At 40.8% G+C, this 26,919-nt stretch overlaps 1 protein-coding gene across 1 annotated transcript in view; it reads left to right on the forward strand.

Annotated features, from left to right (window-relative positions):
* KCNH8 (potassium voltage-gated channel subfamily H member 8) overlaps positions 1-26,919 on the forward strand; it is a 534,349-nt gene that overhangs the window by 477,768 nt on the left and 29,662 nt on the right. Inside the window, 3 exon segments of the mRNA XM_073568115.1 lie at positions 11,853-11,959; positions 12,174-12,197; positions 15,619-15,698. Coding sequence (XP_073424216.1) covers positions 11,853-11,959; positions 12,174-12,197; positions 15,619-15,698 — 211 coding nt within the window.

Raw genomic sequence — 26,919 nt, forward strand, 5'->3', positions numbered from 1 at the left:
ATATGGCCGCCATGGTCACCACCCATCCTGAAAAGTTTCCCCCCTCCCATATACTAATGTGCCACAAACAGGAAGTTGATATCACCAACCATTCCCATTTTATTTAGGTGTATCCATATAAATAGCCCACCCTGTATAGTATCAATACCTTGCACCATCGTCCTTGCAGCTTCTCCCTCTCCCTATTCTCCTCCTGTACAACATGGTTGTCAGAGTAGCAAGAGAAGTGGAATGACAAAACCATGCCTCCCCTGTGTCTCCTTTGGTGTTCCGTGGACCAACTCTGATGACAATAGTACTGTGTTCATTCTGCAGCAGAGAAAAGGCAGGGGAAGTGTGGTTCAGACTGTCTGTAGAGCTTGCCATGCCTTTTTGCACACACTTTATGATGAAAGTTGTCTTTAAACAGAATGCCCACTTATTCTGAAAGTGTACCTCAATAGTATGAATATTTTCTAATACCAACGTATTCTTTAAGGCAGATGCAAAAAAAGCAATTACTATAGTTTACCAAGATCATACAAAGTGTTCACAGCACATTGTATTTCTTTCTCTGTATCTCAAAGCTAATGCTAATCCATGTATACAGGGTGTTGGCAACTGACCTAAATGTGGCATCTTGTATAATGCACATCATAATTCACATCAGTCACTCATGCTAATATATTTTTCATCTTGCAATTCTACAATGTAAATTTCCCACTTCCCACTTCTGTTCAATATAGATAAATCTTACAAAATATCTTTTATTCCAAATATAGATCTTGTTCTTATTTGACATCAATACACTTTGCTTTTAACAACTATACAAAAAGATGACTTTTAGTTCTTATCTCTGCATTTATTCATCTTGCCTTGCTCTTTTCAGTAAATACATTTCACTTCATGCCTGGATTTGGTTCACTATTGAAAGGAGCTATCCACAAAGATGTTTTTACTTAAATGTTTTATTTTCCAGTTCATAAAATAATTTCTACAAAATCTATTGATTTTTCTTTCTGAAATATAATATATTTTCTTATTTTTCTCTATATATAGAGAGAAATTTTGTAATTTCGCTAAAATTTTATACTGTAATATATTCCCTTTGATAAATAATTTCAAAAAATAAACTAGATGTGCCTGCCTGGCTTTGTGCCGACCCCATCCAGTTAGTTTTGGCTTACAAGAGCAGGCACGATTTCAAGTCTTTTAAATTACAGAAGAATCCCAATACCAAACCCAGTGCCAGGACTTTATAACAGGCAGATTACATCAGTATCTTCTGTAGTCTTTATACAAAGAACACATAAAAGAGGACGAGATCTACAGAGAAAAACGTCAGTTGGTAGATAAAATCTTTCCTGCTGTTGCATCTTCCTTCCAAATTAATTCAAATTGAAATGATTTATAAAGTAAACTATTTAGTTAAACAGAAACTTCAGCAGACACGTGAAATCATACTCGCTTACCAAGTCCACATTAAAACACAACTTTAACTTGGTTTTTGAAAAGAATAAGTTAACTTAATAACTACTAGAAATCACTGGTTGCAGTCAGTAGTTCTGGTAACTACATGTTCCATGCAAGGCCATATTTTCAATACACTAAAGCACTTGTGGGCCAGTGCCTAGGGCGGCCAGAACTGCACTTAATTTAGAAATCATTACGTTTTGTTCACACTGTTATGTAAGAGGCCTCCTAATCAACTACCTAGAGATCAGCACTGTAATTAGTTCTGTGCACAGGCAACTCTGCTATTCACGAGCTCACCCACCTCTATTAGTCTGTGTGCTGAGGATAAAAATTATGATGCTGTGTAGCTATTGTCAAGGGTTCATAAATTTTGGCCTATTCTTTATTACAATGTTGCTTACAGGGGTTGTATTTTTGGGGACTTTTTTTTAATAAACTACTTCAAGACTGGGTCATTTACCTCTGTTCCTGACCAGGCACATTTTCTTTTTTTTTCAATACATGTTGTTTAAAGAGCTGTAAAAAAATTTCATTCAAATAATTTTTGTGTCATTTTTTCATGATCCGATAATCGGATTAAACTCGGACATGCTGCAATCTTTTCCTTAGAGCGGCTCGTTCCGAGGAACAAATGTAACATGTGTGCGGTCACATATAATAACATTGGTCCAAGTGGGATCCAATATTTTGTCGGATCACATTGGGATGGAAAATACAGTGGTGTGTACCTGGCCTTAGTACTAGAGATGAGCGAACATCGTTGGCTCCCTCGGCCGTGTGACAGTCACAACACATGCATTGAGAGCCTGTTTGTTGAGCTCTCCATGAATGTGTTGTGACTGTCACACAGCCGCGACACATGCAGCTGTGGCACCGAACAGCTGATCATCGGGAGCGCTCCAGGTATCCGCGTTCCCGATGCAGCTTCTTTTGGTAAGCTCTATAGCTTGCCGAATAACGAAGGAGCCAACAATGTTTGCTCATCTCTACTTAGCACTAAGAAGCTCTTGCACCCTCTAGGCATTTGTCAATCAGATGTTACTGGGTCTAGAGATGCAAGCGCTGTTGGTCCTTTCTATACTATATGCATAGTGCTTATTTAGCGCTTGGTATACAACGATTAAGAAGCTAGAGATGGTTTTTCAACTTCTCTATGGGAAATCTCACTGTGTCTGTCAGCCATCTCCCTGTAAGCAGCTTCACAAGTCAGTGCAGCTGATAACTCTGGAATGGCATTGTACAACGTCCATTCAGAGTAATATACAGACTGCCTTGACATTTTAGGTATATGGGTGGTAGACGTAGTTACAAATGTCAGTAATGATAATAATAAGAACAATATTGATAGTGCCCCTACTATAACTGCTATATTGATAATGATAATATAATATTGTAATCTTGGGGATTTGGGGAGGATATTCCTTTTATAGGAGGGGAAGACAGTGGGGAAGACCTGGGCACAAATAATGAAATTGAGGGTGGGGTTAGAACAGTTAATAATTTAAGAAAGAATAGAGGTACAGAGAGATACATAAAGTGCATGTATACTAATGCCAGAAGCCTCGTCAACAAAATGGAGGAATTAGAGTTAACCTGGTTGGAACATAATTATGACATGGTGGGGATACCTGAGACATGGCTGGATGAGAGCCATGACTGGGCGGTTAATTTACAGGGCTATAGTCTGTTCAGAAATGACCGTACAAATAAACGAGGGGGAGGCGTGTGTTTATATGTAAAATCATCCTTAAAACCCATCCTTCGTGATAATATCTGTGAATCTAATGAATATGTAGAGTCCCTGTGGGTGGAGATAAGGGGAGGGGGAAAAATAATAAATTACTGAAAGGGGTTTGTTAGCAGTGATAATAGTGATAATATTAGTGGTAATAGTGAGTTTTGACCAGTAGTATACAATGTACACAGGTAAGTAAAACAACACAACACACTACTTGACTTTAAAATGTATGCTTTGTAATGCAGTTTAATATGCCCTATTAAAAATATAGTCTTCACATCATTTTTTAAAATCTTATTTTATTTTATTGGAAATAGAAAAGTACACCATGGTTTGGTTTCAAATATAGGGTTCTTTTGCAGTTCTTTTTCTTAATTAGTGAAAAAGCTACTACAAACAGTGTATTTTTTAGTTGTGTGCAATTTAACTTTTTTGGTAAACACAGGTATGGTTGGATTTTTTTTAAGTGTTTTCCCATAGGCTTTTTATTTGATGCTAAAATTACTGAATAAAGCTGCATGTGAGAATAAAAGTTGAAAGTTTAATACAGTTTAAACTATGCTTATTTACTGAAAACAAATAAATATAAACACATGATTTAAAAATCTAAAAAAAAAATAAAGTAATCATTTTAATTATCAATTTATCAAATGCAAATGTATGGCTATTACAGCCTATTGCACAATATTACCAGTAGTACTGCTATATGAATGAACAAATAATACCCCTTTACCATGAAAGCATATTACCAAACCTATCGACCTAATTATTACCACCAAAGTGATCATTAGCAAAAACTGTTCTTACACCAAAATTATACAATGCTAGATATTAGTTCTATAATGAAACGCTGTACAGCCTATGTGTGCATTTTTATAGTTAAATCTAGTGATTCCCTAGTGACATTATCTCTAATCACAGTCATTCATTCTCCCTATTTTTTTCCATCCAGCCCAGAATGCCATAACAACTTGTTTTTTACAGAATTAAACACACATAAATCTCCCATGCATGTCATATTCCTTTGTCAATGTTCCAGTTTGTGACACCATACAATATTTATGTTGCCTTTTCTGTCTACAACAATGCTTTTTCTGCTCCCATACAATAATTATGTTCCCCTTTTTCATCTATACAATAATGCTCCTTTTTTAAATTAAGTCCCCCTTTGCATCTCCATACAATAATTACACCCTCCTTTGTGCCCACATAAAATTACGTCATTCCTTGTGCCTCTGTTCAATAATTATACTCTTCTTTGTCTGCACCATACATCAATTATGCTTTCTTTTGTGCCTCCATACAAATATTACTCATCTTTTGTGCCCCATACAATAATTAGCTCCTCCTTAGAGCCCCCAAACAATAATTATGTTTTCCTTTGTACTCCTCATAAAACAATTAATACAATAATTATCTCCCCTTTGTGCCCCATACAATTATTACACCCTCCTACAATAACTAGGTACCCTCTCTGTCACCATATACTAATGATGATTTACTTTGAGTCCTCTCATGCTCCAGTTTTCAATCATAAAAATGGAAACTTGCATCACCAGACACACCCGAAGAGTGGTGAGATCTTTCTTCTTTCTGCAGCCTCCAACTAGACACTGCCATCATAATGAAGTAACATTATTCAACCTACAGATGGATTTTACTCACTCCTGACTTCTGGTAAGCTACAGTCCTAAAGCAGCTTGTGACTTGACAGAATAAGTGAGAAAATGGAAAACAATCTTAGGAGCGCAGGAAAGAGACTCAGACAAGAGATGGGTTTAAACTACAATGCGTTTTGACGGAGGATCCGTCTTCCACCTGACATCCACCTGATGAAGACAGATCTTCCATCGAAACGCGTTGTGGTTTAAACCCATCTCTTGTCTGAGTCTCTTTCCTGCGCTCCTAAGATCGTTTTCCATTTTCTCATTGCTCCTATCCTCCATTGGAGGTTTTCGGCTGGAGCTGCGGTGGAGACCTGACATCCTTGTCTGCCCCTGGGTTGCTTCCTAAGCATTCCTTTATGACCGCTTATTACTGACTCTTATTGACAGAATAAGAGGTAGAGTAGAGAAAGAATGGCTTTCTGTTCTTAAACAATTTGTTAGGCATCGGATTTCTGCGCTTACTCCGCAGGGATCCAGACCCTCACATTCTGTAGTCTCCTGCTGTTTATCTACTGCAGAGGAGATTGCCTTGCAGCAAATCTCTCCTGAGGCTAAGTCCTTCTGTTCTCCTACTGAGCATGCTCATGGGACGATCTCCCATTGGAGATCGGCAGTCATGTGCTCAGGTCCCGCTCCAGATCTCATTGGTCCATCTCAGAGATCTGAAAGCTTGCGGAGGGTCCCGGCTGCTATAAAAGGAGCGCATGGCTGTTCCGCCATGCGCTAGTATAGACTTACTTGCTGCTGTGTGTATGAGGACGGATGTATGATTCTGGTGAATGACTCATTATAAACCCCTTCCCTCTGATATTACATATGTGGTTAGGGACTGAGTTTAGAATCAGCGCCAGCGCTCCTCTGCTGCAACATCCACAGCTGCAAGCGTCTGACATTGCGCTTGCGCCTTAGCCTTGTCGTTTAGCCGCGCTGCAGTAGCAGCTCCTTTGCGTTCGCAGTTGAGACGCTCCACACACGGTAGGTCTAGATGGACGTAGTGCCGCCGTCTTGGGATACTCCTGTGACCTGATACCGTGTGTGCGATTTTTACTGAGTACTGTACTCATCAGGCTCAGTATTTTGTATTTGTATTTATTTGGCATCTCTGTGAATTAACTGAGATTGCTCTGCGCACCTGGGTGAAGTTTAACCCTGTGCGCATTACTGCCATATTACTACTGCCACCACTTAGCAGCGGTTATATCACCTACTGCACGGTGGACCCTGAGTGGCGAATGCACTTTATTATTATTTTTATTTAGTGCATTCCGCCGTTCCTAACACAATTGTTAACAATATCTGCATTTTGAAAACGCAGATACAGTTAAAAGCAGTTCCTGCCCTTTGTCTCAACACCTACGACTGCGATTCTTACGCCTTTGCCTTTACTGTAATTAACTGACTAAGGTAATTGAGATGTTTATGACATTTCAAATATGTGTTTTACACTATACTGCAGAAATATATTAATTTTAATACTACAACCTACATATACTATCAGCGCCATCTAATTAGACTAATGACTTCATAAAACTATCTGGCTCATAATTGGAGTGTCTTATAGTCCATTCTTTTATTTCCTATGCTTTGAGTCTTGACACAGTGGAAATAGAAAAGCTGACCTGGATCTTCTGCCTCAGGCAGTCACAAGTAAATGGTGCAGGCCTCAAATGATTGACAAGTTTCGCAAATAAAAGGCAAAGTAAGAATGTCAACTGAACTAAAATAGACTCAGCAAGGGAGATTCATTTGTCTTCATAGAAAGTACTCTATCATTTATCATAGTACGACAGGCTTGCTGAATTTCTGCATGCAGGCTATACAGTGTGAGCTTGTTTTCTTTATAAAGCTCTGGAATAAAAGAACTTAGTTGACAACCTGTGTATGCTAAACTATGCCGATGTATGTAACAGATTAATACATTTTATATTATAGATTATCTGCTCCTCAGAGTCGGTTTTCTTTTTTATGACAAATAAGCAAATTGTATAGTACAAGCTGCTGAACAATAATTCTCTGCCTCAGGCTTCAATATGATTACTCTGTCAGCAAATCGTGGCATGTACTCACTCTTGCAAAATGATATGCTCAGTTCCCGCTAGTTGTAGATGACAGCACATTCAAAGATGACAATCATTGTAATTTTAGTCAATTTTTCTGTAATTAAAAGGAATAAAGAGAAAATAATGACAGAGAGGTCACATATACACACAAACACAGGGTTTTTAATTGCTCTTTAGCCATTGACCTCTCCATGCACAACCCAGAAACTCACCTGTCTTTTCATCTCAAAAACGAAAAGTGAAGAGGTTTTCCAGGACTTTTAATATTAAAAGCCTGTATGTATTAATATTGTGATATATACTAAGGTGTTAAAAGGTGTTTTAAAATGTGTTATAAAGCAATAAAAGAAGGTACACTTACCAAAAGGGATGTGTCTGTTCTCACATTTTTAACTAGTTCTGGACTGCTCATAGACTATAAATGTCTGGACAGTTCTAAAATGTCAGTCTAAATAGCTTTCACTAATTTGTGAATCTGTTGGTCAGAGAGAAGATAGCCATGGTTTAATACAAGGTTTACCTTCTTGATCTATGTATACACAGCACTAAATCACCAATGTATATATAGATTAGAAAGCACTTACCTTGCTTCTTCCTCCGAACCTAGTGAACATGTGATCATTGGGTGTATAGAGGAAATAGGAGTTTCGGAGTTGTAGGAAACCCAGATATCTCTGTTATTCAGTCAAGAGACTAACATTATCTTGTAGCTGCAGCTAATGTTACAGCTCCAATGACAAAGAAAATAAGCAAAATAGAAAATGTATTGATAAGCTAAAATGCCCTACCAAAGGTCTTTTAAGACTTTACGGAGGCACAATATGAAGGCTGTCTCTTATCAAAATGAACAAGGCCTGGATTGGCCCAGACATCACAACTCTAATGAATGGCATCAGCAGAACATAGAACATAAAGCCAATTCAGAGGTTATTTTTTTCTGGTGTATTCACATGCACCCCTTCTCACCCCAAAAAAAGGATATACGGTTTATGGTTTCTTCTTTTTCTTGTCCTCTACCTCCTTAATCATATCAACAGGGCCATCATGCAGACCTCGTTCCAAAGTTTTGTAGGGTAAACAGGCGGTGATCATTCATAATTTTTAGAGGGTTATCATGTGGCCCTCACTCATTTTTATAGGATAAACAAGCGACAATCATTCATACTGTTTAGCGGCTCTTCATGTGGCACCATCTCACAATTTGTAGAGAGTAAACAGGTGGCCCTCATTCATTATTTTTAGAGTATAACTTGGAGGCCCTTTCTCATAACTTTTAGAGGGTTATTAGGCAGCCCTTACTCATAACTTTTAGAGGGTCATGCCCTCCTTCATAATTTTTTACAGGATGTGTATGAGACCTACCATTGCAATTCTCATATATATATACAGTCATATGTTAACGTTTGGGCACCCCTATTAATGTTAACCTTTTTTCTTTATAACAATTTTGGTTTTTGCAACAGCTATTTCAGTTTCATATATCTAATAACTGTTGGACTCAGTTATATTTCTGGATTCAAATGAGGTTTATTGTACTAACAGAAAATGTGCAATCTGCATTTAAACAAAATTTGACCGGTGCAAAAGTATGGGCACCTCAACATAAAAGTGACATTAATATTTCGTAGATCCTCCTTTTGCAAAAATAACAGCCTCTAGTCGCTTCCTGTAGCTATTAATGAGTTCCTGGATCTTGAATGAAGGTATTTGTGACCATTATACAGAAAAGAATGTTTCCTAAAAACTTTTTCCTGTAAAATCCATTTTATCTTCGGTTGTGTATGTTTTATTGTCAGTCTGTAAAAGTGGAGAAATACTCTGACAACATTGTTATCAGCAGCAACCTGGGAGTCAAATGCAGCCAGGCATCTTCTCCATGCTGTTTTCCTTCCATTTGAGCACTGTTTCCATCCAGTTTAGTGATTTTACTTCCTCCCCAGCCCTCCTTTTAGGGTCTTCCAGAAAAATGCTTGAGTTTCCTATTGACCTACATTACACTCTGTACTCAAATCAAGCCCGTCCAAGTGTCAGACCTGCTCAATTCAAATACTGAGCACTCAAGCATTTTAGTGCTTGATCATCACTAATGTTAATGAAAAGTTACATGTTATCAAATTTTTTCCTTGCTGCAATTATACTATTTTTTTTAAAGATTAGATTTTGACATAAACAGTTAAGATCTATTGCTATATGTTGAGGTATTTAAAAGTCTTCAACCTGGCGGCCATCACTTCTGATCGCCGCGTGCCAATTGCATGATATGATAGCCAGGAGCCTTCTGAACACTCCCATGTCTACCATGTAAGATTTCCTATGAAATCCTGTATGTGCCTGGGTTTCATAGACATTTGTCAGTTTCACAGTAGTCTACAGTGCTATAGCATTTATGTATCCCATCCGTTACACTATAAATGCAGTGCCAAGAGGGAGTGAACAGAAAAAGCACAAATCAAAAAATGATTTATAAATAGATTACATTTTATTAATTATTTTTAGATGCAAAAACTGAGATAAAAGCAAAAATAGTGACCCCAAGTGTGAGAGACACTTCAGGCTACAGACTCCTTTAACCCCTTTCTGACATCAGACGTACCATATTATCCCGTCCATGGTACCCGGGCCCGTATGACCGGGGACAGGATAATACATCTCAGCGGCGCTTTGTGGAAAAAATAAGATTTTTTAATTTTACGGCTGTACATTATAAAATTCTGTGAAGCCCTTGGGGGTTCAAAGTTCTCACCACACATCTAGATAATCTCCTTGGGGGGGTCTAGTTTCCAAAATGGTGTAATTTTTGCGGGGATTCCACTGTTTAGGTACATCAGGGGCTTTCCAAACGCGACATGGCGTCTGATCTCAATTTAAGCCAAAAAAGTCAAATGGCGCTACTTCCCTTCTGAGCTCTGCCATGCGCCCAAATAGTGGTTTACCCCCACATGTGGGGTATCAGCGTACTCAGGACAAATTAGACAATAACTTTTGGTGTCCTGTTACCCTTGGGGAAATAAAAATTGGGGGTGAAAAGATCAATTTTAAAAAATATGATTTTGTAATTGTACGGCTGTACGTTATAAACTTCTGTGAAGCCCTTGGGGGTTCAAAGTTCTCACCACATATCTAGATAAGTTACTTGGGGGGTCTAGTTTCCAAAATGGGGTCCTTGGGGGGTTTCCACTGTTTAGGCACATCAGGGGCTCTTCAAACGTGACATGGCGTCTGATCTCTATTCCAGCCAATTTTTGCATTGAAAAAGTAAAATGGCTCTCTTTCCCTTCCGAGCTCTGTCATGCGCCGAAACAGTGGTTCCCCCACATATCAGGTATCAGCGTACACAGGAAAAATTGCACAATAACTTCTGCAGTCCAATTTCTCCTGTTATCCTTGGTAAAATAAAAAAATTTGTGAAAAAAAGTTAAATGTTCATTTTTTTTAAACATTCAAAAAATTACTGTGTAGCACATGAAGGGTTAATAAACTTCTTGAATGTGGTTTTGAGCACCTTGCAGGGTGCAGTTTTTAGAATGGTGTCACTTTTGGGTATTTTCTATCATATAGACCCCTCAAAGTGACTTCAAATGTGATGTGGTCCCTAAAAAAAAGGTGTTGTAAAAATGAGAAATCTTTTAACCCTTATAACTTCGTAACAAAAAAAATTGTTTCCAAAGCTGTGCTGATGTAAAGTAAACATGTGTTTTTTGTGTGCCATATCTCTATGATTTAAGGGCATAAAAATTCAAAGTTGGAAAATTGTGAAATTTTCAAAATTTTCACCAAATTTCCATTTTTTTCACAAATAAACGCAAGTTATATGAATGAAATTTTACCACTAACATGAAGTACAATATGTCATGAGAAAACAATGTCAGAATCATTGGGATCCATGGAAGCGTTCCAGAATTATTACCTCATAAAGGGACAGTGGTCAGAATTGTAAAAATTGGCCCAGTCATGAACGTGCAAATCACCCTTGGGGGTAAAGGGGTTAAACACACACTGCTGAGTACAATATATTGCTGTGGATAAATAAATCTGTAAAAAGAATAGACAGGAGCAGTCTGTTAGTAAAGATTAATGCTAGAGGCAAAATCATGCAATATGTATAAAGTGCCTTATACTGAAACAAGCAAGCGCTGTATATCTAAGTCTCATATGGAACAAAACTTGGCTATTAAAATTTCCTATAGAATGCCCTGAGTGTTGGTGCAGCAAATCCCTTAAGAAAAGGCAGTAAAGACACAACTAGCAAAAGTATTATTGCAGACATTAAAAGTCTGAATGTGTTCTTACTAGGTTTGTGGAGTCAGGGCCATGTCCCTCCACCTCAACGCGCGTTTCATCCACACTTCTTCAGGATTGACCACTGTCAGTCAATGGTTCTAATCTACATATACTACCACTTTTCTTGTCTATAGTTAGACATCTAATTTCCCCAGTTTGTGCTATTTTCATACCTTGATAGTTTAAGCAATTTGGGATCTGAGCTATTTATTTTGAAAGAATTAACATTAAAGGTTACATTTTAATAACACTCACTTTAATGCTATAATGATATGTGAGGTTGATATGCAAAAAAACAAGACTTTACAAAGCTCCTTTAACAAAAGAATAAAATAGTTATGGGTCCCAGAATATAGTGCAATTGCGGGCTTTTCAACAATTCATTCCATTTGGAATTTTTTCCCTGTTTTCAATACATTATATACAGTAGTTAAATGGATGGTGTCATTCAAATCTACAACTCCTCTCACAAAAAACAAGCCCTCATAGTCTATGTCAATAGAAAACTAAACAAAATATATGGCTCTTGGAAAAAGTGGATGAAAAATGAAAGCACAAAAATGGAAAAACGCCAGGTCCTTAAGGGTTTAAAGTAAAGTAATTATAGATGAATTCAATGTTAAGCATGACAATATTATTTTCTATTAACAGGGTTGTTGATGGGATCGAAGATGATAAAGGCATCGAAATGGGTCAAGCATTTGATTTTGAAGCTTATCAGCTGAGACAACAAGCACGAAAGAATCAAGCTGTTGCAGGTACCGTACATGTCATAATTAACAGAAAATAAGATGAAATCATATAAAAAGTTTATTTGAGTGTAGTCATTTAACCATATTAATGCATAAATTATATTTTAAGGGAAAGTGTGATAATGTTAATTAGATTATAGGGCAAAAGAGATGCTGTAAATGTAATAATATAGTAATAATAATTTGTTCCATTTTTTTCAATTACATTTCTACAACTCAGAAGAATCCAGTTGCATGACTTCAGGTAAGCTAAAGATATCCATTTTTCTTCTCTTCTCTGCTTCCAATACTTATGTTATGAATTCTGTAGTACATAAAGAACAATCTGGTATTGTATGTGGCCTTACACACCACGTAAGATTGCGTTCACATGTCCATGTTTGCACTACGTGTGGTGTCCGTTTTTTTCACGGATGACACACATACCCAATATAACCTATAGTGATCTTCACATGTCCGTGTGTTCTCATAGACCATATGATCATGTGAACCACACAGGGACATTTCCATTTCTATGGGTCTGTGAAAAACACAGCAACTTTTACAATATTACACAGATTATAGTCAGAAAATACCAATGTCAGGAACAAGATCAGTTCAACATTTGGTGCCGCATTGACCATTTCTTCTATGGGTTTGTGCCCATGGCCGTATTTTCAGCCTAAACATGATCTGGCAAAACTTTGGATTGTGCTTGGAAAGCAATCGTACCGTGAGGAAACAATCGTACCATGCCCGAGTTTTATCCGATGTTCAGATCGCACTCAGCCATGCAAGTCAATGAGTCCGTGGAAACCATGGAACCTGCACTTTGCATAATCGACCATATTGGATGAGAGAATACATGGTTGTCTGCACCTAGCCTATGATAGACTGATATTTTTCTTACAAACCAAAATTCAACTTTTGTTAAATATTTATACCGCATGATGTGAACTTACTGTATATGCATCTCAATAAGGTTTCTCATTGTATTTTCACTTCTGTTCCAGAGAAGATTTCATTCTACACTGATATACACTTTAAAAGTACATTTACTGGTAATTTTGTATGACAGCTCATTGACCCAAATTTATCACGAAGAATAATTTTACGACACCAGGGAAAATATCACTTGGTATATCATTACATATCTCTGAAATACTTGAGATAAAATTACACTATTAGATAAATAGATTAGCGACATGTAATTGATTTTCCAGTAACTTGTAATTCAGCTACCAGTAACTTTGTGTGCTACATATACCATCCATTAAGCGGCCAGGACCAGCTTTGTAATTAAGTGAAGGAAGCAAGATTAATGAGGGTTATTTTATAAATTCCTTTTCCATAGGCAATAGCTAACTCCACCAATCATTATTTATAGGGTGCAAAATAATTTCATTAGGTGCATGGAGAAATTCCAGAATTTACAGTTTCAAATTTACCTTTAATGTCAAAGATATAATTTCATGAAATATGGTAGATATAAAGTTCTGTGTTGATTTTTTTTTTAAATTAATAATCATTAAGCTAGAGGGCCTCTAAATGCTATATGTCTACTTTTGCACATTTATAGTGATCAGGAGTTGTAAGGAATGGCAGTCAAGCAGATATGGTGAAGTATCATAAATGTACTGTATATGGTATCTATGAGCAATTTTCAAGTATTTCTTTTGTTATCAGATATCCCCCAGAAAATATTCAATTTTCTTAATCACAAAAGCTTTCTCTCTTTTCAACTATGAGCCACAATTCAGCTATATGGTATATTGTGGCAATAGTATGTGAATAAAGGGTGTTATGAGAAGCCTCCTAACAGATACAGAAAAGCTTTTTTTAGGTCAGTGTAAGCTGCCATAAATTGTCACCTCTAACAATATACGTCCGGTAGCGGTGACAGGAAAAGAGCAGCGTTCCTCTAGTGTTTATGTTGTTGGGAAAACATGTTACACTATTAAATGTTGTGCTATAAAGTGGCTCACAAGAACACGTATATTGCAGCAATATAATACAGTGCCCAATCCCTCCCAATAACATGTTCATTAACTCAACTGCGGGAAAGCAGCTCCTGTACTGCAGTGTGATCTTTCCCGCTGTGTCTTTCTTATTGCTGATATGTTCCTGTAATTGTATAGCTACTGCCAGTATGTTTACATCTGTCCACAAGCTGAAAATAATTGAAGTAGTTATTTAATCTTCAGTTTGCTTCGATAAATACAGATATCCTACTTTTTCTTGTTGCGTTTACACAAAAATATAATTATTTTGCTAATTTGCTATATTTCCCATGTTCACCGGTTTAATGCTTATTGTAACTATACCCAGTGCCTTTGGGCATAGCTCTAATACCATGAAAAGAAACTATTATTGGACTGTAGACTTTAGTCATGGAAATAAAAACATAAAATGTCACGTTTTGAGAAAAAAGGATATAGAGAAAACCTATTATTTTTAATTGGGTCCTCTTTTTTCTTGCAAATTTCCGACAGTAGTCCTAGCTTTTTCCTAAATTAACACAGGACATATTCATAAACAGCTATTAGGGAAAAATGATCGAAAGTTCCAGAGTAGCAGAAATGTTCATATGATAAAGTCTACGAAGCAACTTTGTGCATAATATCTGTCACACAACCAAAGTTCACAAGATGTTGCTGCTACATCAATACAGGTGAGTGGAGTTGCATTGTGCCCAGAAGGATATTACGACAAGCAAGTGACAAATAATTCAGCTCAGTTGGACTTCTTGCTTTTCACAATCGCAGTCCATTCGGGATCGCAATGTAGCAGCAACGCCTAGAAAACTTTGGTCACTCTACAAAGTCGACATGTAGGACCAGCTTAAAGGTTACGGAAAAGAAGAACAAAAAACTATACAATATGCATTATTTATTTATTTGCTGTTTATGATGCTTATATTTTTTGTTGAATTGTCAATTAATTACCTTTTTGGTTCAAGCATAGATAAATCAGTATTCATTAGCTCAACCAAATACATTGCATGATTTGTTTTAATTGCTATGGGAATCTTCTTCACCATTCAGCATCTTCTAGTTATCTTCCGCTTCTTGTCCGCTCCGTTTAGATACTTTTCAGATTTTAAAAACGAGTGCAAAATATGAAAAAGAAAGTAGGAAGGAGAGAGGTGCAGCTTAGTTTTCAAAACAATGTATAAGTATCATCGTATTTCCATTTCCATAAATGATATTCTTTACATCTATATAATCTCTGGGTGCTTTTTTTAAATTTTCCTTTCAAACTTAATATATACTTTCTGCATAGAAGTTAAACATCTGTTAATCCTGACCTTGTGTAGATCAACAGACATATTGCAAAACTTCAGAGACATTTCATTTTTTTTCAAGCTCTTAACCGTTCTGAAAGGCTTCATCCTTCCAGTTTGAAAGAGCAAAATTGACACCATCTGATACTATCTGCTGATTTCTACACAGTACCTTAACATACAGTATGTCATGACTCTCAGCATATTAGGATATTCTCAAAAAAGATGGAGAGTCTGCTGCTCAAAAGTGGTGGGATATGTCCCCAATGTTATGTTCCATTTGTCAACTATATTCTATACTAATTCTGTTATTGCAGAGGATTGAAAGGTTAATATTCAGATCATTGCAATGAACTAATAGTGGACATTTTACAATTGCTGTTTGTTTTCTATTTTTTTGCAGACTTTTCAGATTTCAACCCAGCAATCCTTTTTATAACTGCTGAAGAAACCAAACAGGAGATCACTCGACTTAACCATGAGGTATAAATAGCCTTAATTCATATAAAATATACATGATATAGAGTATATGTGATATTTCTAAATAAAAACTATTAGAAAACATTTTACTTTCTGAAAAGTGCATTATTTTATTTCCTCAATATAATTCTTATATTCATCTAATTTGCCCTCATAGAATTGTCTGTTTACAGCATCTACTTTTTGTGCAAATATTTTGCATTCTAGATGACATTTTTATCATTATTTTTCATTTGTATTAAAAAATATAAGGTGTTCTTACAAACAATATATATCATTGCCTACTTCCTTACCTACATATTTTGAATATACACATAAAAATAATTGTCACCAAACAGACAAAAATCAAGTAAGCATGTGCATGGCAATAATGCTTCACTATATTATAATCTTTTCCATCAATTATTAGTTATTGCTACTATTATTAATTATGTAATTACATACTTAATATGTTTAAAAAAGAAAAATGTCCATCAAATTCAATTGAGAAATGGGAAAGGACAAATGAAAGAGCCACATGCAAAACTGCAATACATGATCCAGTCAGCCCAAAAGAGCTAATCATTCCCTCCTGATTCCAAAGTCAATCCACTGGACCAATCATTCAGAAAAGAACCTTACACATCTACCTAAGCATTTATGTTATTTATATCGAAAAAGCATCTAAATTTTTTTTCTACCATCAACAGTTCCAACTGTGACCATAAGTAGACTATTCCACTAATGAATTGTTCTTATGGTAAAAAAAGACCTATCTCCTCTGCAGATTGAACCTTTATTTCTCCTCATTAAAAATTTTTATATGACCATTTATATACTTGTACAAGTTAAACATGTGCCCCTTTAGACATCTCTTCTCAAGACAAAATAAATTTAATTCTTGCATTCTTTCCATATAACCAAGATACTCCATGCCCTTTATCAGTAGACATTTGGGGAAACCAGGTTGGGACCATCCGGTCACGTGGCCACATGCCTCAATAGACTGTCAGCTTCTTAACCTTGTCATTAACTTCTCTCTGGGTGGGAGTAGTCGGCCCTGGAAGCCCCAAAGTCACAGCTGCTGTAATCCTGGTGAACCAGAACCTGGTGAACCAGAGGAAGGGTGAGACTTTTATTTTACATCATCTTGGGTATTTTGCTGGGACTGTTATATATGTTATTGTCTGTTGGTGGTTGAATAAAGTGTTGCCACTCTGTTTTTATTATCCCATTGAAAAGATGAATATGATATCAGCTTGTTGTTTAACTCTGGCTTTATACCAAAGTTGAGAATCTACCTTTAAGGGGGAAGTGTACACGGAAACCTAGAAGTCCTTATTAGAGCTTACACAAACAGACTTTGTTCAAGCTACGCCACTTAGCAGATCACAAAGAAATCCAGGCCTGTATATCTGGTTGTACAAAATCTAGACCGATCTGAGCTAATAGTCAGGATTAGAGTTGAGCGACTTTTGGTTTTTTAGGGTCGCGTTTCGTTTCGTGAAACCCGACTTTTCCAAAAGTCGGGTCGAGCAAGATCGTCCGATTATAGGGAAAAGTCGGGGTCGTCCCGAAACACGAAACCCAATGTAAGTCAATGGGGAATAAAAGTCGGCAGTGAGAGGAGGACAGGAAACACACCAACAGTGCCCATTTGAATGCCAAAAGCATCAATTCTTCTTACTTAAGCTTGTCAACTTTAATTAACTTCATAATACAAGTTACGCACTGAAAAATGGGGGTTATTTGGCTTCAGACTGTGGGGGGGAGGGCTGGCTCCAGGTTTTCATGTGCCCTGGGCGAAAGAGCGCCCCTTTAACACATACCACAACTCATCATGCTCCGATACGGCAGAGAAATAGCGGTATAGTACAATGAAAAATACCTCACTTTTTACATCTCATGACGAGGCCCATCTATTTCTCCATACAGAATCATTGGTCCCATATAATGTTTGAAACAGTATATGATGAGCTCCACATAATGCTACAGTATATGTTGGTCCCCATGGATGAAGCTCTACTGTCTTATGGGCCCAAATAATGCTCCAAACATAATGGGCCCCATTTCTAATGCTCTAGTGTATAATGGGCCCTGTAAATGCTGCTCCAGTGTCTGATGTCCACCTTTGGAATGTTCCAGTGTATGGTGGGCCCCATCTATCATTCTCAGACGGTGTTAGGCCCAGTATGGATTGCACGTGATTGCACAAAGGTTAGAAAGGGTACCGTATCCCCGGATAACATGTATGGATAGCGTACACATTCAAAATATATGTCTCAGGAGGCAGGCTCAGATGGTGTTAGGCCCAGTATGGATTGCACGTGATTGCACAAAGGTTAGAAAGGGTACCGTTTCCCCGGATAACATGTATGGATAGCGTACACATTCAAAATATATGTCTCAGGAGGCAGGCTCAGACGGTGTTAGGCCCAGTATGGATTGCACGTGATTGCACAAAGGTTAGAAAGGGTACCGTATCCCCGGATAACATGTATGGATAGCGTACACATTCAAAATATATGTCTATACATCAGGAGGCAGGCTCAGACGGTGTCAGGCACAGTATGGATTTGACGGCCAAGATTACACAGCGGAGGAGCAGGGAGAGGTAAAGATTGCAAATGCTGGGGCCCTGCCCAAGCAAGGGGGGCCCACTCGTGGGCGTCGGTACTGGTACTGGGCCCCTCATAGTACAGCGGTGTGTCTGACGGCGGGTGTGCACCACCACCGTCAGAGACACTTGATTGCACTATGAGGGACCTTGTGTCAGTGCCCGCGCCCAAGAGTCGGCCTACCCACCTGTCCAGGGCAACGGCACTCGCACGGTGTCGTGCGCTAGGTGGTGACCCCGGCCATGGGGGGGAGGCAGCACAGTTAGGGAGTTTTAGAAAGTGGCATATGTTGATGTTGGACATTCAGCTGATGCAAAGGGTGAAATAGGTGAAGTACCAGGAAGAGGTGGACCAAGGCAAGCCATTTTTCTGTCACCCTATGTGTCATCAGGGGAAGGTGGGACAAAATCCTTGGAAACCCATGCATGGTTCATTTTAATGAAGGTTAGATCATCCACATTTTGGGTTGACAGACGGGTCCTTTTTTCTGTCAGGATTGATCCAGCTGCACTGAAGACTCTTTCCGATAGCACACTTGCAGCTGGGCAAGCGAGCTCCTGTAAGGCATATTGGGCCAATTCAGGCCAGGTGTCCAGTTTAGCGGCCCAATAGTCAAAGGGGAATGACCTGTGTGGGAGAACATCGATATGGGAGGAAAAGTAGTTTGTAACCATAGTTGACAACTGCTGTCTCCTGTCACTTTCCATCGATGCAGTATTACCAGTTGTGTGAGCGGTATTTGAAAAATCAGTCCACAACATTGTCATGAAACCCCTGTCTCCAACGCCACATCTGCTGTGTGCACCATGAACACCTCTGCCAAGCTGCCCCCGGCCCGTACGGCTCGTGTGAGAACCATCACCGCTGCTGTGTGCTGGGAATGCCTCAAGCAGCCGATTTACCAGAGTTGCTTGTTTATTAGCCAATATTAGGTCAAGGTTCTCCTGTGGCATGATGTTTTGTAATTTGCCTTTATAGCGTGGATCCAGGATGCTGGCCAACCAGTAGTCATCATCGTTCATCATTTTGGCAATGCGGGGGTCCCTTTTTAGGATCCGCAAGGCATAATCTGACATGTGGGCCAATGTTCCCGGTGTCAATGATGCACTGCGAGTGCTGGGTGGAGGAGCACTTTCTGGCAAATCCACATCCCTCCAGTCACGCACAAACCCTGTACCAGACCTTGCCACGCCAACATTTTCACTTGCCCCACGAGATGCATCCTCCTCCCCTAAGTAATCATCCCCATCATCATCCTCCTCCTCCTCTTCTTCCTCCACCTCGTCCAGGAGAGGTCCCTGAGCAGACAATGGCTGAATGTCATCAAGGATTCCCTCCTCCTCTTCCTCCTCATCAACATTGGCTGCAGACGCCTGCTCCTTAAGGTGCGTCAAAGTTTGCATGAGCAGACGCATAAGTGGGATGCTCATGCTTAGGATGGCGTCGTCTGCGCTTACCAGCCGTGTGCATTCCTCAAAACACTGAAGGACTTTACAAAGGTCTTTCAGCTTCGACCACTGCACACCTGTCAACTCCATGTCTGCTCTCAAAGTGCCTGGCCGTGTATCCTCCCACAAATGCATTATGGCCTGCCTCTGCTCGCACAGCCGCTCCACCATGTGCAGGGTGGAGTTCCACCTTGTTGCAGTGTCGATAATGAGGTGGTGGTTGGGAAGGTGGAGCAATCGCTGCAGCTTCTGCATACGAACGGAGTGTACAGGCGACCGGCGGATGTGCGCGCACAGTCTTCGCACCTTCTGGAGCAGGGCTGTTAACTCCGGATAATTTTTGAGGAAGCACTGCACCACCAGGTTTAAGGTGTGAGCCAAGCAAGGTATGTGGCTGAGTTTTGAAAGGGCTATGGCTGCCACAAAATTACGGCCGTTATCACTAACTACCTTGCCTGCCTCAAGATGTACACTGCCCAGCCATGACTCAGTTTGTCGCTTCAAGTACTCGGCCAGCACCTCGGCGGTGTGTCTGTCGCCCAAACACATCATCTGCAACACAGCCTGCTGATGCTTTCCACTAGCTGCTCGATAGGGGGACACATCGTGTGCAACAGTGGCAGCTGCAGATGGAGTGCTCATATGACTGCGCTCTGTGGACGAGCTTTCGCTTCTGGAGGAGGAGGAGGAGGAGGAGGGTGGAACGCCTACAGCCAACTGTTTCCTATACCGTGGGCTAGGCAGCACTGTCCCACCACCGCTGTCCCCTGTGGACCCTGCATCCACCACATTAACCCAGTGCGCAGTGATGGACACGTAACGGCCCTGGCCATGCCGACTGGACCATGCATCAGTTGTGAGGTGCACCTTTCCGCTCACTGACTGCTTGAGTGCATGGACAATGCGGTCTTTCACATGATGGTGGAGGGCTGGGATGGCTTTGCGAGAGAAGAAGTGGCGACTGGGTAGGTCATAGCGTGGTACTGCATAGGCCATGAGTTCGCGGAAAGCTGTGCTTTCCACCAACCGAAAGGGCATCATCTCAAACGAGATTAGTTTGGCAATGTGGGCGTTCAAACCCAGTGTACGCGGATGAGAGACTGAGTACTTTCTTGACCTACTCATAGTGTCTGGGAGGGTGAGCTGGACTTGAGAGCTGCATATGGTGGAAGTAGCGGTGGACAGGGCGGACTGAGAGAGGGTTGATGATGGTGATGGAGTTGGTGTTCTTTCTGATGGCCTAGAATCAGTCTTTCGTTGATATAACAGTGGGATTCCCTGACTGCTGTGGTCTTGCAACGACACCTCAACATTTGCTGCTGTGCTAACCGGTGGGCTTACAGTGGGGGAAACAATGTAGCGTTGCTGACTACCTTCGTTGTGATCAGTTGCACATGTGGCACTTGAGGTTTGGTGTTGTGTCCACGCTTGCAAGTGCATGCTGGTTAAATGTCTAAGCATGCAACTGGTATTCAAATTTTTCAGATTTTTCCCTCGGCTAAAGGTCTTTGCGCACTTCTTACAGATAACCTTGTCCTGATCATGAGGATTTTGTTCAAAAAAGTGCCACACTGCACTCTTCCTACTTTGGCAGACATTTTGCGGCCTAGCACGCTGTGATCTTTTGACCCTCTGGACAAGCTGTCCAGCAACTCTTTTGATGTTTGGAACCTGTCTTTGGAGTGCTCCGGGCCTGCCAGATAACAGCTGTTGCGATGTCGATGTCTGCTGTGGATGCTCCTCATCTGAGCTATTGGAAGCAGCACCCTCTTCCCCCAATGGATGCCAATCTGGGTCAACAACTGGGTCATCCATCACCTCCTCTTCTATGTCATGTGCACCTTCCTCTGTGTCACCGTGTATGGTGGTATAGTGTGCGGGAAGGGGCACCTGAGTCTCATCAGGGTCAGAATCTGGCTCTATACACTGCGAGGACAATGTAGTGCTCTGAGTGAATGTACCAGCAGAATCATCCATCAGCGGCTGTGCATCAGTGCACTCCATGTCAGATTCATCTTGGCCTGGGTAATTCACCATTTCACTTGATAATCCAGGCATGGTATGTGAAAACAGCTCCATTGAGTAATCAGTAGTATGGCCTGCGTCATCCTTCAATCTTGGTTGGGGTGAAGGACACAAGGAAAGGTGTGGTTCATGAACATGAGCCTCCAATAACGACTCAGTGCTTTTACTTTTTAGAACTGAAGAAGAGGAGGCGATAGAGCTGGAGGCTGAGTCAGCAATGTAAGACAAAACTTTTTCCTGATGCTCTGGCTTTAAAAGCGGTTTGCCAACTCCTAGAAAACTAAGCGTTCGAGGCCTTATGTAGCCAGACGATGACGCAGGGTCAGCACCTCCTGCATTCGGTCCTATTTTGCTCTTGCCACTACCATCAGATCCACCACCAACACCATCATTACCAGCTGCCAACCCCCGCCCAATTCCACGGCCTCTTCCACCAGCCTTCCTCATTTTTGGTAGAAATGTAGACAAAATCCAACAAACTATATAGTAATGTAAAACAAGGTACAAGGTGTCTATAGGACAGGGGAGATTTTGAATTTCTGCAGACACTTTTGGACACTGGACACTTTTGGATTGTGTGAGGCCCACTGATATCTGAGTGCTATGTGACAGGCTCGATGGCACAGCTGTGACAAAAGTGACTAGAGGATAAGGGAGATTTTGAATCTCTGCACACACTTTTGGACACTGGATGGACACTTTTGGATTGTGTGAGGCCCACTGATATCTGAGCGTTATGTGACAGGCTCGATGGCACAGCTGTGACCAAAGTGACTAGAGGATAAGGGAGATTTTGAATCTCTGCACACACTTTTGGACACTGGATGGACACTTTTGGATTGTGTGAGGCCCAATGAATATCTGAGCGCTATGTGACAGGCTCGATGGCACAGCTGTGACAAAAGTGACTAGAGGATAAGGGAGATTTTGAATCTCTGCACACACTTTTGGACACTGGACACTTTTGGATTGTGTGAGGCCCAATGAATATCTGAGCGCTATGTGACAGGCTCGATGGCACAGCTGTGACAAAAGTGACTAGAGGATAAGGGAGATTTTGAATCTCTGCACACACTTTTGGACACTGGACACTTTTGGATTGTGTGAGGCCCAATGAATATCTGAGCGCTATGTGACAGGCTCGATGGCACAGCTGTGACCAAAGTGACTAGGGGATAAGGGAGATTTTGAATCTCTGCACACACTTTTGGACACTGGATGGACACTTTTGGATTGTGTGAGGCCCACTGATATCTGAGCGCTATGTGACAGGCTCGATGGCACAGCTGTGACCAAAGTGACTAGGGGATAAGGGAGATTTTGAATCTCTGCACACACTTTTGGACACTGGATGGACACTTTTGGATTGTGTGAGGCCCAATGAATATCTGAGCGCTATGTGACAGGCTCGATGGCACAGCTGTGACAAAAGTGACTAGAGGATAAGGGAGATTTTGAATCTCTGCACACACTTTTGGACACTGGACACTTTTGGATTGTGTGAGGCCCAATGAATATCTGAGCGCTATGTGACAGGCTCGATGGCACAGCTGTGACAAAAGTGACTAGAGGATAAGGGAGATTTTGAATCTCTGCACACACTTTTGGACACTGGACACTTTTGGATTGTGTGAGGCCCAATGAATATCTGAGCGCTATGTGACAGGCTCGATGGCACAGCTGTGACAAAAGTGACTAGAGGATAAGGGAGATTTTGAATCTCTGCACACACTTTTGGACACTGGACACTTTTGGATTGTGTGAGGCCCAATGAATATCTGAGCACTATGTGACAGGCTCGATGGCACAGCTGTGACAAAAGTGACTAGAGGATAAGGGAGATTTTGAATCTCTGCACACACTTTTGGACACTGGATGGACACTTTTGGATTGTGTGAGGCCCACTGATATCTGAGCGCTATGTGACAGGCTCAATGGCACAGCTGTGACCAAAGTGACTAGAGGATAAGGGAGATTTTGAATCTCTGCACACACTTTTGGACACTGGACACGTTTGGATTGTGTGAGGCCCAATGAATATCTGAGCGCTATGTGACAGGCTCGATGGCACAGCTGTGACAAAAGTGACTAGAGGATAAGGGAGATTGGATTGCTTTTAAAAAAGCAGTATGCGGAGCAGTGGGTAAACAGCAATGCAGGAATGTCAGGAAGCCTTAGAAGGCAGCCCAACAACCAACACCACTGATACACCACTATATAGCCTCCCCTTGCACTGCACACACAGTGACTGGTGTGTTGTGCAGGCCAAATTGCTAGCAGCAGAAGCAGTTTTTTTGTCTTCTCAGCAGGACAAAAAAAAAAATTGGGATTGCTTTTAAAAAAGCAGTTTGCGGAGCAGTGGGTAAACAGCAATGCAGGAATGTCAGGCAGCCTTAGAAGGCAGCCCAACAACCAACACCACTGATACACCACTATATAGCCTCCCCTTGCACTGCACACACAGTGACTGGTGTGTTGTGCAGGCCAAATCGCTAGCAGCAGAAGCAGTTTTTTTGTCTTCTTCCCTGCCTAACGCTCTCCCTACAGAATCAGCAGCAACCTCTCCCTATACTAAGATCGGCAGAAGTAAGATGGCGGTTGGCGTGCACGCCCCTTTATACCCCCTGTGACGCCCACCAAAGCAAGCCAATCACTTGCATGCCCTTCTGAAAGATGGTGGTGACCCGTGCCTATGTCATCACGTTGCCCACAGTGTCCGTGGATCCTGATTGGCTGAAAAAGAGCGCAAAACAAACTTTTGAAATGTGACTTTGGCGCGTAAGTCGCTGACCTCATGGCCAACCTCATCCTAGGGTTGGGTTTCGTTTCATGAAACCCGACTTTGCCAAAAGTCGGCGACTTTTGAATTTTTTCGACTCGTTTCGCTCAACTCTAGTCAGGATGTGTCCTCCATCACCAGCATGCAAGAATGAATATGGGGGTACCTGGTGACAGAAGCAGATGTTGCTGGGCCAGGTCCATGAGGAGATGTAACACTACCATTTCATTCTATTAAATTGTTGTTCTAAAGGTTAATCTTCAAGACTGCACTGCTCCCCTGACTCCTGCTTGCTGGGGGCATATGCTCACATTAAGATTGACAGCTTAGGCCTGCAGCATGGTTAAGCCATTAGCCCAGACTGTGTATTCTTTCATGCTGCTGCATCTCCGTTGTCCTGGTGCGGCAGCCCTCCTGTGCTGAGCGGTCATGTGGTACCGCTCATTAAGGTAATGAACATGCGCTCCACACCTATGGGAGTAGAGATGCATGCATTTTCATTACCTTAATGAGCGGTACCACATGATCGCTTATCACAGGGGAGCTGCAGGCGCCGAAACAATGGAGATGCAGGGACTGAGATGCAGCGACAGCGTGAGGAAGGTGAGTATGAAATCTTCTAGAAGCCGGCTGCTGCAGCTGTCACTGTGCCACACCCACTGACTTCTGTCACTGCTCCGCCGCTCCCCTTCTCCCACCGGCTTTCTGGACATTGACTCATGTATAAGCTGAGGGGGACGTTTTCAGCACAAAAAATGTGCTGAAAATCTTGGCTTAGACATGAGTAAATGCGGTAAATCTTTTTAATCTTGCATGATTGCATTATGCATTTATACAGGTAAAAGATACAATCTCTTTCCAATCAAAATGATCATCTTTCAGCTTGAGGAACTAAATAAAATTTTAAGAATTTCATGTGTCTACCCGTTTTGATAGCTTCCTTTCTAGGTTTCAGTATTTCAAAGAAATCTTCAGTGATATTTGTCCTTGTTTCCTGCAAACACCTCTAAAATTCAGTTTTAGATGTTGGGTGAATTTTCTTCTATTCATGTAATATTAAACACTTGCAGGTCTGGACTCGGGGTATTTTGAGAATGTCAGAAGCTTATTTTATGCTTAGTTTTTAGGCTTGTTCACTTGCTTGTAGTTTAAGTCCTAAACTACAAGTATATACATGTGCAGAGTAATTAATTAATTTTTTTCCATTCTGATCTATATGGTCTTCCTTTCACATGTATAATGCGTGCCGCAATTGTGTTATGTTGTTCTCTTGCTGTAGAATGAATTTCCAATCAAATAAAAAATATAAGGAGAGCCAATGGGTTCCAATGAGCATATGGGTTACACTACCAGCTGGTGGCCTAACAAAGGCCCCCAGGACTGCTGTGCTTGATGCACAGATTATTAGATAGCCCTGTCAGTTTTTACTGTGTATGCCCAAGCATTATAGAAACGATCAGAAAATCATTTTGAATTTCCCTGATGAGGTGATAATAAAATATTTGTTACAGTTTTAAAAGTCAATGTGTAATAGAACAAGAAATATCTTTGTATGGTCGACATCCACGAGGGCTCCTGGACAAGCCAAGGAAATGTGGGAAGCTGAGGTCACATCACACCGGACCATCATAGAGCATGTCTCTTAGCTGCAGGAGAGAATGGTGAAAGTGATGCCTATTGTGAAGGAGCATCTTCTCCAGGCACAGGAGGCACAGGCAAGGGTGTATAACTGATCAGCGAGGCTAAGGCAGTTTCAGCCAGGGGACTGCGTGCTAGTGCTTAACTCTACCATGGAGAGCAAGTTACTAGCCAAGTGGCAAGGCCCATACAAGGTGGTGGAAAAACTGGGCGAAGTTAACTACAAGGTACACCAGCCGGGATGAAGGAAGCCACACCAGGTCTATCATGTGAACTTGCTAAAACCCTGGAGAGACCAAGAATCGCGGCCACCCCTTGTCATGGAGCCAGTTCCAAAGTCACCATGGATGATGTCAGAATTGCAGAGACTCTGACTTTGGCCCAGAGGCAACAGTGTCAGGAGCTGTTTCAGCGGAACCAGGACTTATTCTCAGAGTTGCCGGGGCATACGCAGGTAGTTGAGCATGACATGTTGACAGAACTGCACATAAGGGTGAACCTCAAGCCTTGTAGAAATCCAGAAGCCCGAAGAGAGAGGTGATATCCAATGAGGTGAAGAGGATGCTAGAACTCGGGGTGATAGAAGAGTCAAAAAGTGGATGGTTGAGTCCCACTGTCCTCGTACCAAAGCTTGACAGTGAGTGGCTGTTCTGCAATGACTAGGGGAAGAGTCCTGAGAAGAGAATTTAGTGAAGAGTCTCCACAAGCTCAACGATCACTGGATTTTGGCTGTTGCA

The sequence above is a fragment of the Dendrobates tinctorius genome, unplaced genomic scaffold, assembly GCF_039654945.1.
Source record: "Dendrobates tinctorius isolate UK_male_01 unplaced genomic scaffold, ASM3965494v1 ptg000005l, whole genome shotgun sequence".
NCBI classification, from domain to species: Eukaryota; Metazoa; Chordata; class Amphibia; order Anura; family Dendrobatidae; genus Dendrobates; species Dendrobates tinctorius.